Below are 20,331 nucleotides of genomic sequence, written 5' to 3'. Positions count from 1 at the left end.
GGATGAAAAGGCCTGTGGAGATGTACATACTCACTGAGATAATGGAGACTGAATCCCACAATAATGTTCTTACTTGTTTGAGACTTGATTTTCTCTTGTGACATGTGAACACGTCTTCCCAACATCAGAATCACACTTTTTTTTTGGCCTTGTGTTTCTATAATAGTTAATAAAGTAACTGTTTGTCTTGTATCATGGAAAGTAACTGAGTTTTACAATGGTAGGAAGTTAAGTGACAGCATCATACAGTGCTGTGAAAAAGATTTCTTCTGTTTTTGTGTATATCTCATACAATCCATCTTAACAAAGGCATAAACATAAAACAAAGGCAACCTGAGTAAACACACAATACAGTTTTTATTTATTTATTTTTATTTAAACAAAAAAAGTTATCCAATACCTATCACCCATGTGAAAAATTAATTAATTTGGTCTTGGAGGAATTTTGGAAGGCCACTTCTGGGAAGGTTCACTACTGTACAGAGTTTTTCCATTTGGAGATAATGGCTCTCACTGTGGTTCTTTGGAGTCCCCAATCCTTTGAAATAGCTTTGTAACGCTTCCCAGACTAATGTGTTTCAACGACCTTCTTCCTCATCATTTCTGGACTTTCTTTCAGTTTTGGCACACTGGGTAAGACCTTTTATCCAACTTCATGCTGTTGAAAAAGTTCTATTTAAGTGTTGATTTGACTGAACGGTGTTTGCAGGCCTGGTTACGTCTAGTCCAGCTGAATCCCATTATGAATACAGTTTCATAGATTTGGGGAATTAGTACCTACAGGGGCAAAAATATTTTCACACGGGCCCAGTTGGTATTGGATTATTTTTTTGCTTCAATAAATAACATTATCATTTAAAAACTGTATTTTGCATTTACTCAGGTTGCCTTTGTTTTATCTTAGATTTTCTTTTAATTTCTGAAACAATTACTACGAAATATACACAAATGCAGAAGAAAACAAGCAAATACTTTTTCACAGCACTGTATATGGTTATGCTATATTTAACCATTAAATATATAATCAAAAAAATACATCAAAGGACAAGTACCGATCAGCACAGAGGCCATAGTGCACACTGAATGGCAGCCAGGGCTGATAACCTGCAGTAGTTGACGTGTAGACAGGTCCACCAGTAGGATCTGTCCAGATCCAGTGCCTATCCACAGTGTGCCATTATGCTGTACCAGCAAAGCCTTCACACGAGCCAATAATGACTCCATTTCTTTAGAAATGTCAGTCCTCACAGCTCTGACCTTCCTGTTTGCACACAAGACAATCCATATAACAATAATCATCCAGTATACCAATACTCAGAATGGTGATTATGATTATTATGACTTTATTACAGACTGACATTTAGTTCACTATAAACCACATACATATTACATACATGCATATGTGTTATTGCATGTGAATGCAGTCTCACCTGAGTAACTGCACACAGTCAATGAAGTCAATCATCTTCCCACTCTTCTTATCCCATACCTCTACACTGTGACCTCCATTTTTGCTCAAATAAACATATTTCTCAACGACTAGCCGAGAGATACATGCCATACTGCTGGACAGAAGCTGCTGACTGTTCAAGTAATGCAAAGCAAGAACAACATGAAGTATCTGCCCTTCAGTACCTTGTGAACCACTAAATCAAAAAAAAAATCATCCTACCCAAGCAATGTAAGAAATATATAGGGAAAAAAATAAGGAAGCTGTATGGACACTAACTGATCAAATGTGTACCTGGTGTCTATACTCTTAGAGATGTCATAGTCCACAGTTAGAGAGAGCACCCTGGTGCCACAGCCAGCCCACAGAGTGGTACGGTCCTGATAGTGGCCAGATGGAGCCAGACACATCAGGGGTGTGTTCACATTCCCAACCTGCACAAGCTTAACTGGAGCACCATAACCACACTGGGTAGTAAAAGACCAGAAAGACAGAGTTGTTGAAGGCTAAAAAAATTAATGGCTGCAACTATCTTGAAATCCTTACACATACATATTGTTAGTAGTATAAGTATTTTCTCAACAGGAGAATAGAAGTACAGTTGCAATCAGAATTATTCAACCCCCATTGCAAATCAGGTTTATTGTCAAAATTGTTTGCAATGAAGAAATCAAACAAAAGCAATTGAAATAATTTCCCCAAATTCAACTGAAAATACAACTTATAATGATTTCTCCAGTTCCAAAATTATTCAACCCCTTCACGGCAAGCAACTTTAGTACTTAGTAGAGCATCCTTTTGCTGTTATGACCTGCTGCAAATGAGATGCATAGCTTCTGGCAGTATTCCTGAGGAATCTTAGTCCATTCCTCATGAGCAATGGCCTTCAGTTCAGTAATATTCTTGGGTTTGCGTGCTGCAACTGCCTTCTTCAAATTCCTCCAGATATTTTCTATGGAGTTCAAGTCAGTTGACTGTGATGGCCCTGTAGAATCTTCCAGGACTTCTTCTGCAACCAAGCCTTGGTGAAATTTGAGGTATGCTTGGGCTCATTGTCCTGTTGGAAGGTCCAATGATGCCAAAGCTTCAGCTTCCTGACAGACAGCATGACATTTTCTCCTAGGATTTCCTGATACTTCACTTAATCCATCTTGCCTTCCACATGCTGCAAGTTTCCAGTACCAGATGATGCAAAGCAGCCCTAGAGCATCACCGAGCCACCACCATGATTGACCGTGGACAGAGTGTTCTTTCTTCATTATTTTTCCTCCAGACATACCACTGATCCATCGTGCCAAAAAGTTCCAGTTTTGTTTCATCGCTCCATAGAACAGAATCCCAAAACTTCTGTGGCTTATTTATGATTTTGAGACGACGTTTCTTGTGCTTTCCGGTCAGTAGTGGTGTACGTCTTGGAGTTCTGGCATGGAAACCTTCTGCGTTTAGTATGAGCCTTACTGTGCTCACTGAAACCTCAGTGCCTGTTGCCACCAGGTCTTGCTGCAGGTCTTTTGCAGTCACTCGAGGGTTTTTCACAACCTGCCTTCTCAGAAATCTGGTTGCATCCATTGATAGCTTATTTTTTCTGCCCTGTCCAGGTATATCAATAATTTTCTGCCCCTAGCCAGTTCAGGTATTTCATTCATTTTCCACCCCTGGCCAGTTCAGGTATTTCATTCATTTTCCACCCCTGGCCAGTTCAGATATTTTATGTATTCCAGCTCAAGCACACCTGGTGCAAATAATGAAGCCCTTGATTAATTGCTTCAGGTGTGCTTGAGACAACACCCGTTTTGCATATTTGTGCTGTTGTGAGGGATTCTATTCAGGAGGTTGAATAACTTTGAAACTGGAGAAGTCATTATAAGCTGCATTTTCAGTTGAATTTGGGGAAACCACTTGAAGCATTCGTTGTATTGAACTATTTCAATTGCTTTTGTTTGATTTGTTCATTGCAAACAGCTGAAAGTCTATAAATATTCACAATAAACTTGATTTGCAATGGGGGTTGAATAATTTTGATGGCAACTGTAAGTGAGCTTTAAGGAAAATGCAGAATACCTTGATAACTGAATCTTCATAAATGACAAGCATTCCATCTGCTGTTCCCACTAATAGGTGGTTCTTTAAGCAGCTGATAAGAAAAAAATATCACATATACAGTAAAACTGCAATAACACATAGACTAATAATTTCATCTTATCCCAACCCCAACTCATGACAGCAGATGTAATCCTGCACCTGCGTTGAGAAGGTGTGTGGAAGAAAAGTGAGGTCACTGCATCTTTTGCGCTCTGTAAACAATGCAAAACTGTAATGTTCCTTGTGTCCATAACCAACAGTGAGCCACTCTGTGTTCCTGCAACTAACCAGTCGTGGACCTCTCCAGGCACTCTGACAGTCACCAGGCAGAGGACGGGGCTTTGGTCAATCTCCTGACAGAGAAATACACATGCAACAATTATTAGCCTGATGGTTAAATAAGCCTGAATATCAGTGAACCTGAAATGCTAATGTAGCCTATGGGAAAGCCTTTTATTCTGTTATAACCGAAATGATTAGCTACACCTACAGGGGGAAAAATGCTTACTGGCTACTAGATAGAACCATGACTACCCTTAGACACCGAGATAGAGATAGTGAGTACTTTATTGATCCCCAAGGGGAAATGTGATGTCACAACAGTCACATCATAAGAGCAACAGGGAGGACTAAGACTTAACAGTTCACAAGACTTTAAAAGTGCACAATAAACTCATAATATACCACAAATAATAGGGAATAAATATGTATATATAAATATGAGTTATTAAATATTAATTAAATATTCTGAGTTATTTGCAGATTTAGATTCCTGTACATATTAACTGTATGAAATATATTACAGGTTGGCATGCAACCTGTACAATTGTACATTAGGCATGTGTGATGAGCAGTATAAAAATCTGTAGTAGTCATAAGTAAAGTCATAAGCAAAGTGGCAGAGCGTTTGTAAGAATGTGCAGTGACCCTATATAAAAATTGTTTAGAATAAATCGTTAATAATAAGTCATAATTAGTTAACATGCTGAATAGAATGTAACATAATAGATTATGTTAAATAGAAGTGGTGCAAAGCAGGATAATAGCTATAGCTTAACTATATTACTGTTCCTCATTACCTGTGTGGACCGTTTCTCTGTCTCTACATCCACACACGTGACAAAGCCAAGCTTCAGGCTGCTACTGCCACCTCCCATCCACACTTGAGCCCCAGCACCACCATTCACACTTCCACCCAAACTGCCACTGGGACATGAGACAGTGAAACATTCGCAGGACAGCCCAGGCAGAGTCAGCTCACTAATCAGACACAGCATCTCTGCTGAATTCAGACAGTCAAACACCTACAGAGGAACACACACAGACAAGCAAAAGTGACATACACACTCAGAAATCATCAGTAGGTTCTGAGCAATATATGATTCTCAGTGGCTTACCTGTGCAGATGTGGGTCTGCTCTCTGGGTTCTCTCTTAGACACTTCTTCATTAGGTTCTGAAACCTTGGCCAGGGTGAACATCTGTAGTGTTTCACTGGGTCTAGAAGAACAGTAACAAAGACAATTATACTGTTGTCGAGTAAGGATGCCAAAAATCTAAAGAAAGTTTCACACTTTATATACAAAGACCTTGATATATACAGACATGATTAGTCGGAATCTCTTGTCGTCTAATGTCTGACATTACCCAGTAGCTTTCCCTGCACGGCTATTTCATCAAACTCGCTGGGGAACTTCAGACCATCTGATATTCTCTCTCCGCAGGTCAAAAGATCATATAGCAGCAGACCAAACGAATAAATATCCGCCTGAACGTTATAGATCACGTTACCACGAGCAACCTCTGGTGCTCTGAACCCTGCAAGGAACCACAGAGCAAACAATTCAGCAATAACCATAGACCAGGACAATAGAAACGACATTTTAATTACTGCTCTGAGTGCACACAGATTTGGTGAATGAAAGCAGTGAAAATGTACTGTAAACAGAGCCATCTGTCTAGTCTGGACGTAACCCTTTTATGCAGCATCTAAAACCTGGTAAAATGTCAAAATGGTAAAACACAACTGGCCAGGTTGTTCAGTTTTTTGGTCCTCTTCTTTTATTCATGTGAAGTGGTACCTGGAGTGCCTTCAGAGCTCTTGACTCCCATACTGCAGCAGTACTGAGCGATGCCATAGTCAGTGAGCTTAGCTATCATCTCAGAGTCAGTCTTAAGACTGAACAGCAGCACATTGTGAGGTTTCAGGTCCCGGTAGATTATCATTGAAGAGTGCAAATATCTGGATCAGAACGTGAGAGAGAGTGAGAGAGAGAGAGTGAGAGAGAGAGAGAGAGAGAGAGAGAGAGAGAGTGAGAGAGAGAAAGAGAGAGAGACATGCCAAACACAGCATATTAACTGTAATAGTATTCAGTGAATTTCCCCTAACTGCAGCAATGGGTGCATTCATTCCTATAGACATGTGAGTGTGTGCTTTATGCCTACCTGAGACCATCAGCCACCTGTAGTGCAATCCTGTGCTGCAGTTTGCGATTCAGGCTGCCGTTCTCATGTTCAAACAGTGAGTCGAGAGAACCGCATGGAGCTAGTTCCATGACCAGCATATGGGGGGAGTTTCCTGCAGCCAGTAGATCCACCAAACTGGGATGGTGCAATTTGCCTAATACAGCCAATTCCTGCAAAATCAGCACAACACGTTCTAACTGCTGGACATTTGAGGAGCGTATTATATAAAATGTCATTTTTCCACAAAAAGAACACATATTTATTCAAATTTCTGACATTATTTATAAGCCCGCTTTGAGTTTACTGAGGTTTGACTTAAACCCAAGTGACCAGTCAAAGTGGTCCAATACTGTAGGAACTAAATAATAAATTAAATAAATTTGTTCTCATTTCAAACTCAAAATCACAGACTCATGCTTTGTGGACCACCTCACTTTGAGAACCGTGGAACTAAACAATGGATCAGACGAAGTAGCTTTACTGCTGCGTTACATTCTATTCATTTCTCAAGTTGGTGGAAAATAAACTAGAACATTAGTTTTTGTTTTGGAATGTGTAGTGGATCAGACAGACCGCTGTGTAGGAAGTGCTGTAGATGAGCCCAAGAAATTAAAAGTGTTATTGCAGACCAACGAGTCAGAAGATTACCTGTCTTATTAATCTATGAACATACAGATCGGATGCATGTTTGTTGAAAATCTTCATAGCAACATCTTCATTTTTGTAAATTGCTCTGTACACTGTGCCAAAGCCTCCATTTCCTGTAGTCAAAACAGCAGACCATTAAAGTGAATAACCTCCTCTACCTGTAGTCAAACACATCTCACTAATCACATCTATTCAAATACATTGTACGTAAATGATTACATACTGCTACTGAATTGCTTATTGGTGTCTACTGACCAAGCAGGTAGTCGTTGGAAAGATCCATTTCTAACTCCTCAGGGTCCAACATAATATTAGCTGGTTGGTCACTCAGCATGAGGTCAGGGCAGATCTGGGAGGTGGGGATTGTACAGTGAGGGTCCTCTGGGTTCACCAACAGACCATCTAGAAACGTCCGAAAAGTACAATTTAAAAAGTAAACATATTGAATAAGGAATGAAGTGAAGTATTTTGGTTCTAATTCATGCAAAGGACATATTTAGATGGACATATTGGTGATACTTTTATGAGTTTGTTTGAGCAGATCCTGCAGCAGAATCTTGTTCCAGTCCTGTGTGTCGTCGAAGCTGTACATTGCCCACCTCTTCAGCAGTGTTTCCCCATCACCTTGTATATCAGTGTTGAGGAGGCCAGGAAACCACTCCTCCAGCACAGAGTCAATATGATCAACCACCTGGCCTAACAACACATGACCTACAGAAACGGCAGACAGCTCAACTCCATCGCAGAAATCCTCCAACATTGCATATTAAAATGCAATTTTACTCAGTGTTTTATTAAGATTTGTTTAAAAGAGTTTTTTGTTTGTCAAATTTTTGGTACATTTAGAAAAATGACCTCTCGATGATTACCATAGGAGTTGTTTTGCGTTAATGGGTTAATGAAGAAATGGTCATGTACATGTATCAAGAGCATAAAAACAGATCAGAAATTTTGAATTGCAGAGTTACCTGAAACAATGACAAAGAAATAATGATGTAGATATGGAGATCAAGACAATGTCTTTGTACATTGAATGCACTTGGTGCCAAAAGTGAGGCCTCATTCTACTGCTTTTAGAAAAATTGTCTTCAGTTAAATGTTGACTAAAAAGAGCTTCATGATATCTTATTTCTAGCATCATTTTAAACTAAAGGTAGTGGTTTCTGGATGGAAACTGTCTTGGAAAGAGTTTTCATTAGTTGTTCTACAGACTATTCTTAATGGCAGTCCTCTGGAGTTATATTTCATGGAAAGTACAGCGTATACAAGGTATTATATGAGACGTTTTTACAAATTTGGCTTCCTTGCCATACCCATGTACCCATGCTCTAGTTAATGCTTAACTGCAGAGGAATGCATCACTAACTTCAACATTCAATCACGTGTAGAGCAGTAAAATAATCCCAGGTAAGTTATAAGGCCTCTATAAAAGATCTGCTCTTTATCAGATCTCACTATAAAATGGAATTAATTGACCAACTGTTGGTGAATATTACTTTCCTGCATTGGTGTGTAATGTAATTATGCCCTGTTGAAGTCTATTGTACCAGCTCTTACTCTAAAACCAAGCCTTTGAACACCAAAAAAAAAAAAAAATCCTTAAACGAACTCTGAATGGTGAATATGTTTTTGAGGTGTAATATTGGGTACTGCTAACACCACCATAAACACCTTTATCAGCACCATAAATAACCTACTGTATCAAACTCAAATGACTGAAAGACAAAGATGAATAAAAAAAAATGTATAACACAGGAACCAATCAGAGCTCGCTAAAAAGTTTCCTACAGCTTCCTACTAACGCACCTTTACGGGAGCAAGGCACAGTGATCCTAACAAAGCTGGCAGGGCTGCTCACGTCCAAGGAGGCTTCCACTAGATAGTACGCCTCAGCAGACCAGTTCAGGTATACCCCTGTCCTCCAGTAAATTCGGTTTGGCCTCAAAGTTTTCTCTGTAGGCAATCATAGAAAGTGATAGAGCTGATAATATTAATACGATGCATACACTTATGTTTTAAACTCTCATATATTCAGATGCATGAATAACAACACCTCTGAATTTTACTTTAGAAACGTTGCTATTTCTGTTCATACCATTTTTAAAGTGAGTGTCCTAGTTTTGTGTTTGCTTGTTTGTACTGGTGAACAAGCTTTCAATGAGAGTATTTCAGCCGGAAAGTCTTACCTTTACCCCGGAGCATTAATGAGGAGACCTCCAGAAGCCGGCTGATCAGTCTGGACCAGAAGCCCATTGGGAAATAAGGCATCTCATAGACTCTCACAATGATCTCTGAATTCTCACAGTGAGGAATCTCAATCACTGGCTTGTGATCAGACAACCTATGCAGAAAAACATTATACAAAGTGAGACATAAGACTCATTTTAAACATAGGTTATGTCCATAGCATAAGCTTTGGGCCAATGCATGATGCAATCCATTCTAAACGCAGCATGCTTCTGGTATATGTCTAGAAAATTTCTCCATAAAATCTCAAATTAAGTCAAAAAGCAACAGTCCTATACTGCATGAATTCCGTAGATCAAGAATATTTGCTCTAATTTTGTTTGTAAATGGTATATTCTATCATTTTGCTCATCAACATTAAAAGTTTTAGAGCTGTATGTTAATAATTGTTTTATCCTTTTTTACTCATGGTACTCCTACACATGAACAAATCACCTACGTTGTTTTACAATGATATGCAGAAAAAGTCTAAATTCATATAACATGCAATTTTAGATAATAAAAAGCATACAAAGTATCTGGATATGTTTTGAATGGGAGTAATGTCCAGCACGTAATACATACCTGCAGTGCACCAGTAGCTGCTCGTCTCCCAAGGGCAAGGCAATTTGGAATTTTTCCAGCAGTCTGAAATAGTGAATGAGGTGACCTTCTGGGAACCCGCAGCTCTTGCTGAGAAATTTCTCCACAACTGAGCGCTGCATCACCCCTCTGGAGTTCTCACACAGGCTCTTTTGAGTCAGAAGCTAGTACCGAATAACACAACACAAAGATTACACCTCTACCTGTTTGGATGTACTTGATTTATTGTGTGTATTTGAGGGTGTATTTGCATGTGACCTGTGAGATGGTTTTACAGAGCCACTGGGGATCAATGAGATACAAGTCTCTGAGTTGCAATGCAGGATCATCAAAGTGCAGCAGCAGACCTGGGATTTCACACACACACACACACACACAGAGTGAGTTAAACACAAACAGTGAATACAGTATCTACGCATGCAATGTAATATGAACCATATAAACTGAGTCACTAGAAGAAACACAGATGGCCTAGTGACCTAGACTTTTGCCATCTAATCCATATATCAGTATATATGGGAAAAAATATATAGTTATCAAAGGCCCTAGTTCTATATATGAGACTACACAGTGTTCAAGTAAAAAACAGTGCAACTCAAAGGCATTACATATAGAACCACAAAAAAGCTCTATTAAGTTGGTATTAGTTTCTCATGGTGATCTCTGTAATAACATATACATTTGTGTTATGTCCCCTTTTGTGAAAACTCGCACATCATATGGATAGACATGAATGAATGTGGGAAAAGTAGGTTTTTAGTTTCACTTTGGTATAAACTCAAAGTTTAGTGTCAGTGTCACACACCTAGTGATATGATCTTATTGTTGAATCATGAATTTATTAATAGAATATTAATACCGTGATATTATGCCATAATATAATATACAATAGTCAACTTAATCATCTGGTAGGATTGTGCTTCCTTTGATTGACTTTTTTCTTTCCTTGTAAGGGGTTCCAAGTAATGACAACATGGGGATGCAGTGCAGGCGGTGGTCAAAAATAACAAGTTTGTAGAAACACTAAGTATATCGGATGGCATTTCCTCGGGAATGGAGGGAGACTAGCACGAACATTGATCTGCACAATAAACCACTGAGTAGTACATGTAAGAAATGTAATTATTCCTGCTCTTTGTAAAACGAATTCTGCCCAAGTAGGTCTGTAGTGTAGTTTGACAAGACCATGCAGCAAAAAAGTGCAATTAGACAGGACAGCGTAATGCGATGTATGATACAATAATTAAAATGCAAGACACAGACAGGCAGAATCAGAAAGCTCTCTCACCGGTCTCACTGAGGAAGCGAACTGCGTGAGAAAGTTCTCCCTCTTCCAGCAGCAGCTGGCTCTCCTCAATGAGCTGCAGGAGGCGTTGGTGTCTGAGCACGGGAAACTCAACAGGCACACGGCACCGCTCCTGCAGAATCCTCCGCTCCAGCTCAACATAACAATCTGGAACCAGCTGCCCCATCACCGGCTGCCCCTGGATCTGCACAGAGGATGCAAGTCACTTACATGTGAAAATAACATATCCAAAAATGTTTAACGGACCTCTGTGTTCAGGAAAATTAGAATAATTGGTCTTTTCAACCTTTTTCAGCAGCTTCTTTTAACAGAAAAGTCACCTTAAAGCTGCTGGCCTCTCTGGCGATGGCCTTGCGCAGTCTGCTGATAGAGTCTGACTCTTCACAGGCACACAGCATGTGGCTCTCCCTAATGGTTGGGAAAAGCGGCTGGGACATCACCTCCTCCTGGATCTTAAGCGCACACTCCTGTACCAGGTCATCCTCACATACATCCAAATGAGTGCCAACCAGAATCACAGGAGAGACAGGGGCGAGTGCCTTTGGAATCCAAATAGGGAATATAATCACAGTATTACAGAAAGAAAATCAGTGAAAGGCAGACACATTGTATTGAGGGGAAATAATAATTCAGGCACTTTTATTTTTGGAATAAAAGAGGTTGTCATTAGTGTAGAAGATTTCATGCAACAAGTAACAATCATGGTGAAGGTGAAGGAGAAAGGGTTCAGGGACAACATTATGAAACAACACTTCAGTGAAAAAAGCTACAGAGCCATAGCAAAGACCTTAAACATCCCTGTCAGTACAACTGCTTCATTAACAAGAAGTACATGGAGAACAATAAGCAACCCAATCATCTCTTACATCCCTACACCCTAAGCACAACTCCTCTGCTAAAAAAAAAGAAGCACAGAGGTATGTGCCCAAAAGAACTTAGATAAATCACAACTTATTTGGTACAATATACTCTGGTCTGACAAAACAAAAACAGAACTCTTTGGCAATAATTCAGCTGGTCATATTTGGAGAAAGAAAGGTTAATTGTATGATCCCAACAACACCACACACACAGTAAAGTACTGAATCTCATCGGCCAAGAAACTGAATCTGAGGAGAAGATGAACGTTTCAACCACAAGAGTATCAAACTAATATGTTAAAAGCAGAATGATGTTTCTGTTTTATAAGGATATTTGAAGTGTGATAGAACATATTGAGGGAGAGAGCGATCTAGGTCATATTATTACAAATAGGGCTTGACATGTTCATTTTTAAATTGCACAAATTTGAACTCACTTTGATATTGAAGAGCCAGGGTCTGATGGTGTCCAGCTCACTGGCTCCTTTACTCAGGTCGTATAGCACCAAGTAGAGAGCTCTGGAGCTCATGAATTGAGAATGGAAGCCACTGTACTCCTCTCCACCTGCACAACCACAAGACAGTTTAGAACTTTGTCTGGTTTTATAATGTTAGTGAGACCTATTACACCTGAACATCCAACCTGAGAAGTCCCACACGTTCAGGACCATGTTTCTCTTATCGCGGTCTCTGATGCGCCAGTCTCTGACGGTGATGCTCGATGAATGTGTGTCAAAGTACCACTGAGAACGCTTGAGCTTCATCAGCTGCTGGATCAGAGTGGTCTTCCCACTGCCTGCATTCCCTACAACTATTAGCTTCATCCGGAAATATGGCACAGCCTTCTTCAGACGGTGCTGAAAATACCTAATCAAGAGGTGAGCCAAGGAGACAAGCCCAGAGCACAAGAACCTAGATTTAAAGCTCCAATTGTGAAATTCAGAACAAAAACATAGTACAAAAAATCATGCAAGTACCCCTAATACTCCTCAAGTACTAATGTGACAATTCTGTCTTTAGGACAAGGAGACCAACACACACACCTCTGCTAAGGAAATGAAAGAACAATGTGACTGACCTGACAATGTCTTTGGTCTTGTTACCGATGTGTTTGAGGTCCAGTTGTAGCTGCAATCTGTCCAAGGGCAAATCCCACAGCCGAACCAGCTTACCCATCTCATCAGGGAAAGATCGCAGACCAGCATTACCATTGACATCCAGGGAGGTCAACTCCTCCAGCAGCCCGATCTGACGAGGAAGCTAACAACAAGGGCGCGGGACAGTGAGAGCCTAGCTGATGTTAGGAAACGTAGAACACGTGATATAACCGCAAACACATACAAGGCTGTGAAATTAAGCTTTAAAAATGTGTAAAAAAATAGAATTTTGATGACCGCTCAAATGTTAAACTATTCTGTATTCTCATAAGAGTGAAAAGAAAACAAACCGGTTGCTACCTCGGTGAGCTTGTTATCACTCAGATGCAGTTTATCTAGACGGATCCACTTATACACAGGTTCTCTCAGGTCCAGCACAGAGATCTGGTTCTCACTGAATATCAGCTCTCTTAAGTTAGCACTGGTCCAGGCAGCTGGACCTGGCAGAACCCTGATACTGTTACTCCTCATGTCCACTGACTGCAAACTGAACACAGGAGCTATCAGACAAGTATGTCTAGAATTTGATCACATTTAGAATTAATATAAGTAAAGTACTTATACACCATATTTAATAACACTTACTTTGGTAGATTGAGAATTGATTCAGGTACACTTTCAAAGTTGTTCTGGGATAATTTCAATGTTGTTATTTTAGAAGGAAGTTGTAACAAACAACCTATAGAAACATGTTTATTATTTAACACCAGACTGCAGACTGAATTTTCATTGAAAGTTCAAAGGGCTTTAGAATGAAATATGCTTACTAAGATGGTTAACTGAGGCATTGAATGTTTCCAGCTTGGTGCATGCAGACAATAAGCCATCAGAAATCGTTGTTAATTTATTCTTTGAAATGTCAAACACCTTCACTTCAGCAAGACAGAGAGGAAGGGAGAGTTCTGAGATTTGATTCCTGAGGACGACAAGGAAGACAAGAGAACACTGGTGATAGTTGGAATAACATCAACCAATAACAACAATCAAATCACTATAAATTCTCCTTCATACCCCTCTAGTGAGAGTTCTTCTAGATTTTCCATGACTTGGCTGAGACTGTATGGAAAAACAGTGATGTGGTTGAAAGAAAGGTTCAGCTGGCGGAGCGTTGGACAGCACACATGTGGGTCCAAACAGATCTCAGGACCGACACAGTTACGTGACACATTCAGCATGCTTAATGAGGGTAGGCTCAACAGTTCAGCAGGAAGTGATTGCAATTGGTTGCCTTGAAGATCCAGTCGAGTGAGGCTTCGCAAGCTCTAAATGTGTGAGAATTATTTGCAAAGTGTTGAAATTCTTGTCACTCGTACACAATTACAGAACATCCATAAGAGCTACAACTCATGAAGATAGAAACTTCTCTAGATTGTGTTAGTGACAATATAATGAAATCCTCATCAGAATAAATTTGGTTACTAGATACTTTGTAAGTCCATCAGTACAACATTGACCAACTGCATGTTTCATTAAACAAAAATACTTTATTTAGGAAAATCTAAATAAAAATGTCCAATAAAATGCCCAATAAAAAACAAACACAACAAACAAATAAACTAAATGGAGCTAGCCTATTATGCAATCACAGTCTCCTCTAAAAGTATTGGAACAGCAAGGCCAATTCTATCATTTTCACTATGCACTGAAGACATTTGGGTTTGAGATCAAAAGGTGAACATGAGATGATAGATCAGAATTTCAGCTTTCATTTCCTGATATTTCCGTCTAAAACAGGGCACTTTTGGTGGTAGCCAATTCTTAGGTGAGCAAAAGTATGGGCTCAGACCAAGAGTAGGCATTCAGCGCTATTAATTCTTTAAACAATCAATCTAACAGGGCACACCTGGGCAGCAAGAAACACCTATCAGTCACATGTTCCAATATTTTTGACTACTTGGGGTGGGGGGACGGGTGGGTTCAAACAAAAGGTTCAAACACTATCCTCTCGTATTCATCTTTTGATATCAAACCCAAATGTCTTCACTCTATAGCAAAAACAATAGAATTGTCCTCGCTGTTCCAATACTTTCAGAGGGGGCTGTATCTATCATTTTTATGAATGGGCAATATGCTTTTGCCCACCCCTCATACAAGGTACCTGACAGAGGGCACTGGGAAACTCTGCTAGGCTGTTGCTGCTCAAATCCAGACGTAGTAGATGCTCAAGCTGTTGTTGGACAGTGCCATCATCCATCAAGCATGAGAGAGAGTCTAGCTCATTGCCTGATAGATCTAGCAGTGTGATATGATCTCTGTCCACACTTGACAAGGATCCCCCAACGGAGGAACTCTCAGAAAACACCAGACCTGTAGATGTAAAAGAAAGGAACACCTACTGATAGTACATTATCAATATCCATGACAAGCAATTTAATGGGAGTAGCCAGCGTTGTACCTCTTTGGGTATTGCCCTTCTTGCTTGACAGTCTCTTTTTAAAGGAATCATTGAGATCAGGGTCACCACTGCTTCCCTAAAACAATTTATTAAAAGAAAAACAAAAGTATTAAAATCAATAATTAAATATTTCACAGTTTTTGAATGACACAAGGCTTCAAACTCACCTCTGAAATGGCACGTCTGCCTCGCTCCTGCTGCCTTACTTTAGAGCGCCCCCTCAGATCATCTGGTGAATCACAGTAGGTCCTCCCTGAAGCAGGGCTATCATTTCCTAGCAAGGGGCAAAAGTGACATGGAGAGTCGGCTAAGTATTCATAAAGTATGTCATTGCTGAAAATACCAATACACAAAATGCAGCTGAAGTGAAAACTGCGACTTTTACCGTCACTCTCCATGTCTTCAAATGTACAAAACACGCTGTCATCCAGAGATGTGTATAAAGAGTCATCACTCTCATCATCAGAGAAATATTCTGAAGTGTTCACAACACTCTGTGACTCCAAAACACCAATATAACTCCTCTTCTTCTGCAGGAACTGTATCTGTCTTGCCAGCCACTGCCCTTTACCTAAACACATAGGAACAAGAGAGAAAATAAACTCACATACACAGAGGACAACAGCTAAAATATCTGTAGACATATTTTGATCTTTGATAGAGTTATGCTTGATACTTGGACATGTAAATAGTGAGCAGGCAGAGAGGGGAAGAGGCAGGGCGGCAGTAACAAACTAATAAGATGGGAAAACAAACAAGTAATTCGAATTGTTCCTCTTTATGGAAGCTGAAAATAGAGAAACAACACTATTTTTGCTCTTGCAGGATAGATTTTTAGGTAGATTTTTGATTAAAGCCTTCAGGATCAGCAGGCTTGAGGAGTAATGGAATACATGTAACGTTGTTATGTAATAAGGATACAAAACACTGGTAACTGTAATCTGTTATAGTTACGTCAAAAAACAAATGAATCAGATTACAGGTACATTTAGTAAAAAATGGGAATACTATCAGTACAGCTGCTTGATTAAAATCCTGGTTCTCTCTTGCCAGTTGTGACTCACATGAGCAACCTCCTGGTGCATGCACAAATACATTTAGCACAAAGTTAATTTGGTAGAAATGAACACAAATAACTCTCTGAAATACTTTTGTTAGAGTAACCATACATCCGCTTTTTCAGACCTTAAAAAAACATCTGGCCGGGATTTCGAAATTTGAGAAAATGTCCGGGATTCGGCTTTAGTTTCATTATGATGTGCTCATGGTCTAATACTGCATCATTTGTGCACATGCTTGCACTGCTTTAACCCCTCTCTGTAATTCTCACCTTCTCGCACACCAATTGGTCGATTCTAAAAGGCTTGCAGAAACTATTGGCAAAATTCCTGCCTCTCAACTATTATCCTACTCTCAGCGAACGCATGAAGGTGAAGCGCTGTTGTGTGTGGCATCAAACAGTTGCTTGAGAATAGCAGCAAATGACAGCTGTCCTGAGTCGAAACAATGCCCATGGCCATATAAGGTCATATTTAATTTCATACTATCATATTGCTTCTTATTACATGTCCATTCAAATGTGTAAATGATAGCAGAAGGGGCAGAAAGTACACTCATGGTATCTAATATTTTATTTTCTTCCATGGACATTCAAAAGAATTTAGGAATTTATACATATTTATGTGATGTTAATAGTGCTAATGTGTCTTTTTCAGTGTTTTAAAATCTGCATTCATAATAACACTGTTTTGAATGCTATTAAGGGAGGGGGTCCTCTTTTTGGAAAAATAGAATATGGACACCCTAACTATTGTGATGTAATGTTACCTGCATCAGGGAAAGTGATCTTTTATTTATTTATTTATTTATTTATTTTCTTAAAACAAATCTTAAAATGTAAAAATATTAAGCCCTAACATAAGCTCTAAATAAAAGTATTTATATCATATTGCTTTTCTTTTGACTTGATTTACATATGTGACCTTGATGTAATCCAAAAGTAATCACATTACTTTTATTATTTTCATATTGTGATACTTGGATTACGTTACTGATTACATTTTTCATGAAGTAATTTGTACCTGTAACGGAGTACATTTTTAAAGTAACCCTCCCAACCCTGGGGATCAGTCATATGTCCAGGAATCATAAAGAGCAGTAAATGTCTTAATAAAGAAGTAAATGTAGAAATGATAGCTTCAATAATTATAATGGTAAATATACACATAAGTAAACATAAGTATACACATAATAACTAAATAAATACTAAAATACATAAATATGACACTATCTATTGGGACCTCATAATTTATGCTGTACTCACTATTCCTCTTCTGCGCATTTGAGGGAACTCTGCGTTCTGAGAGCAGTGCGTTAAGCCATGTGGCCTCGAGATGGCCAAGTCTGAAGCCTCCTAAGCAGAGGGCACTGTTGGCGAGGTCCAGGCCAAGACGAGCCAGTAGGAGGATGACCAGAGGGCCGTCTCTCCTCCTCACACACACACTTAGAGCCCCACGCAGCTGCTGCTCATGCACACCACTGCTGACCAACACCTCGACCAGAGCCAGAGATCCGCCACGCTCACATACCTGTACACACACACACACACGTATATAGATATACACGTTCCATTCTCATGTAAAAGTGTACAACACTGAGACCTACTAACACACCAGATACACTCATAACATCTTTTACACTTTTACTACTGTTCTGATTATTACTTGTTATTAGAAATATAAATAATATTTAACATAACAGACTCACAAAAGCCCTGTAAATTCTCCTGATGGTAGCTCCGTGCGTGTTTGTGTAGGTATGCATGTAAATACGAGGTTGAGGCGATAAGGCTGTACAACTAAAATCACATTTGCATACTTACAAAAGGTCAGTCATTTTAAAAAAATAATAATAATTTTATAATGACCTGAATACAATTTCTATAATAGAAATATGATTTTTATATAACAGAAAAATTTTAATATAAAGTAAACAAAAACTATATGTGCTCTCTTTAATGAACATACTTACTAATGTTATAGATCAAAATACTCTACAATTTTTATTTTTAGTATTGATTCATGTTTAGTAATTCATATTTGTAAAAGAGTCAGTTTTAATCCAAACAGAACATAATGTATAAATCTCAGAGGATATGCATCAGTCATCACCCAGAAGGTACATGATGTAGTGTAAGGTCACCTGATATATCAGAGACTCTGTTTTGGTTTTCTTATTGACGTCAGTTCCCAGCTGTATAAGACACTCGGCCATGACGACATTGCCTTCCTCACACGCCCTCTCCAGTATACGGTAGTGGATCTCACTGTCCACCACCATCTTCGACAGACACAGGCAGCTTAGCTTCTGTAGAAGACACACACACACAAATGCCATGTGAGAAAGAAAGAAACTGATACAGCAAGGTATAATATATGAAATATATATGAATACATACTGTCAGATTTAAAAAGACATTCTGGTGTTTTCAATGTGAGTTCTATCTACTGCATTTGTAGCTGTGTGTGTGTAATTATCACTAACAAGTATTAATTTTAACACGTTTCCTGTTGCAATAAAGGTAATAAAAATAAATATATCCCCCATTTTGGTCACCTGCCAATTCCCACCCACCAGCTAGCCATATCTACCCATCATGCAACAGCAACCACATTGTACCAACATACTTGGAGGAAAGTACTCTCAGCCCTCTTCCACAATGCTCATACAGAATCTAATGATTGATTAGTGTTGCTCTGACTGACAGAGAGAGAGTATGGCATGCCTCCCACCCAGAGAGCACGGCCAGTTTTGCTCCCTTGGCTCCCAGCCACGAAAGGCTGTGCTTCTCCATGATAGGGCGAATGTTATATTTATATTTAGAATAAATTCTAAATCAGTATAGCTCATGCTTTTAAGGATGGGACTACTTTTCTAGAAGGAAGAATTTGTTGTAGTGTAACATTGTGATGTGTGTATCTAATTGGATACCACAGAATCTCAATAGGGAAATGTAACCAGAATGTCCATCCATCCATCTTCTATACCGCTTAATCCTTTTCAGGGTCACGGGGAAACCTGGAGCCTATCCCAGGGAGCATCGCGCACAAGGTGGTGTACACCCTGGACAGGGTGCCCATCCATCCCAGGGCACTATCACTTACACATTCACACACCCATTCATACACTACGGACACTTTGGACTCGCCAATCAGCCTACCATGCATGTCTTTGGACTGGGGGAGGAAACTGGAGTACCTGGAGGAAACCCCCGCAGCACGGGGAGAACATGCAAACTCCACACACACAGGGCCACGGTGGGAATCGAACCCCCGACCACACCTGGAGGTGTGCGGTGAACGTGCTAACCACTAAGCCACCGTGCACCCTGTAACCAGAATGTAACCAAAATAAATTTCTGGCTCCGGTGTTAACATAAATGAAACTACACTGCAGTTGCTTTACTGACATCCTCTCATTACCTTTTCTCCTGACATTGTCAAGGAATTCTGTTCTTTTCTCAGTAAAGGGAAACATTAAAATTCTTGTCTGTGAAAACTTGACATACACTACTGATGCAGTAGATATATATTAGCTTGACAAACACTGACTCACTAGCTCATATCTATGATCAGGAGAGCTTTCCCTCAGCTGTTGGAAGATGTCTTTCTCAAAGCCTTCTTTCTCCAGCTCGGCCGCTGCTTCTGAGCAGGTGTCCAACAGTTTCCATATCACCTGAAAACCCTGCAGACCAAACAATAAAAAAAAACCCTCAGACCACTGATGATGTCAACAGAAAGTGTGAAAACTCTCATTCTAGTTCCAGTGTCTCACTTTCAGCTGCATCTCTGCACTGCCCTTGTGTTGCCTCACAGAGGTGACGAGAACCGCCACCAACACAGGCACCATCGTGCGTGACAGCTTATTTTTTGAGATGAGCTGAAACAGGAGGCTCAAACCCCAGTAGTGAATCTCTACACACAAATACGGAGATGGTTTGCACTTCGTCTAGCAGATTAACGGAAACGGTCATAACAGATCATTGGTATTTATCAATCCTGATATTCAACAGGTCTAAAAAGACCAGCAAAGCCAAACCTAATCAAAGTGGGCTGATGAGGAAGTTACACAGGCAATCACA

General features: G+C 39.6%; 1 protein-coding gene across 5 annotated transcripts in view; it reads right to left on the bottom strand.

The window, feature by feature from the left end:
- Positions 1-20,331, bottom strand: part of lrrk2 (leucine-rich repeat kinase 2) — a 33,478-nt gene that overhangs the window by 1,482 nt on the left and 11,665 nt on the right. For 3 of the 5 annotated variants that reach the window (XM_053685631.1, XM_017485032.3, XM_053685632.1), the window contains exons 16-50: positions 20,025-20,164; positions 19,806-19,934; positions 18,393-18,557; positions 17,515-17,779; positions 15,577-15,762; positions 15,359-15,465; positions 15,192-15,267; positions 14,895-15,103; positions 13,808-14,058; positions 13,564-13,712; positions 13,382-13,475; positions 13,097-13,283; positions 12,718-12,899; positions 12,283-12,506; positions 12,077-12,204; positions 11,100-11,318; positions 10,762-10,963; positions 9,732-9,820; positions 9,456-9,637; positions 8,831-8,985; positions 8,451-8,597; positions 7,164-7,355; positions 6,900-7,046; positions 6,645-6,757; positions 5,976-6,166; positions 5,612-5,772; positions 5,178-5,348; positions 4,930-5,030; positions 4,612-4,836; positions 3,692-3,885; positions 3,512-3,584; positions 1,745-1,917; positions 1,431-1,583; positions 1,053-1,261; positions 74-157 (exon numbers count right to left, since the gene is read on the bottom strand). In XM_053685631.1, the coding sequence (XP_053541606.1) occupies positions 74-157; positions 1,053-1,261; positions 1,431-1,583; positions 1,745-1,917; positions 3,512-3,584; positions 3,692-3,885; positions 4,612-4,836; positions 4,930-5,030; positions 5,178-5,348; positions 5,612-5,772; positions 5,976-6,166; positions 6,645-6,757; positions 6,900-7,046; positions 7,164-7,355; positions 8,451-8,597; positions 8,831-8,985; positions 9,456-9,637; positions 9,732-9,820; positions 10,762-10,963; positions 11,100-11,318; positions 12,077-12,204; positions 12,283-12,506; positions 12,718-12,899; positions 13,097-13,283; positions 13,382-13,475; positions 13,564-13,712; positions 13,808-14,058; positions 14,895-15,103; positions 15,192-15,267; positions 15,359-15,465; positions 15,577-15,762; positions 17,515-17,779; positions 18,393-18,557; positions 19,806-19,934; positions 20,025-20,164 (5,673 nt within the window). The remainder of the gene's footprint in view (positions 1-73; positions 158-1,052; positions 1,262-1,430; positions 1,584-1,744; positions 1,918-3,511; positions 3,585-3,691; positions 3,886-4,611; positions 4,837-4,929; positions 5,031-5,177; positions 5,349-5,611; positions 5,773-5,975; positions 6,167-6,644; positions 6,758-6,899; positions 7,047-7,163; positions 7,356-8,450; positions 8,598-8,830; positions 8,986-9,455; positions 9,638-9,731; positions 9,821-10,761; positions 10,964-11,099; positions 11,319-12,076; positions 12,205-12,282; positions 12,507-12,717; positions 12,900-13,096; positions 13,284-13,381; positions 13,476-13,563; positions 13,713-13,807; positions 14,059-14,894; positions 15,104-15,191; positions 15,268-15,358; positions 15,466-15,576; positions 15,763-17,514; positions 17,780-18,392; positions 18,558-19,805; positions 19,935-20,024; positions 20,165-20,331) is intronic. The other 2 variants (XM_053685634.1, XM_053685633.1) reach the window with 2 other exon arrangements.

Source organism: Ictalurus punctatus, chromosome 14 (genome assembly GCF_001660625.3).
Source record: "Ictalurus punctatus breed USDA103 chromosome 14, Coco_2.0, whole genome shotgun sequence".
Lineage (NCBI taxonomy): Eukaryota > Metazoa > Chordata > Actinopteri > Siluriformes > Ictaluridae > Ictalurus > Ictalurus punctatus.
Note: the sequence above shows the minus strand (reverse complement) of the source record. Positions and strands in the feature narration are given on the sequence as shown.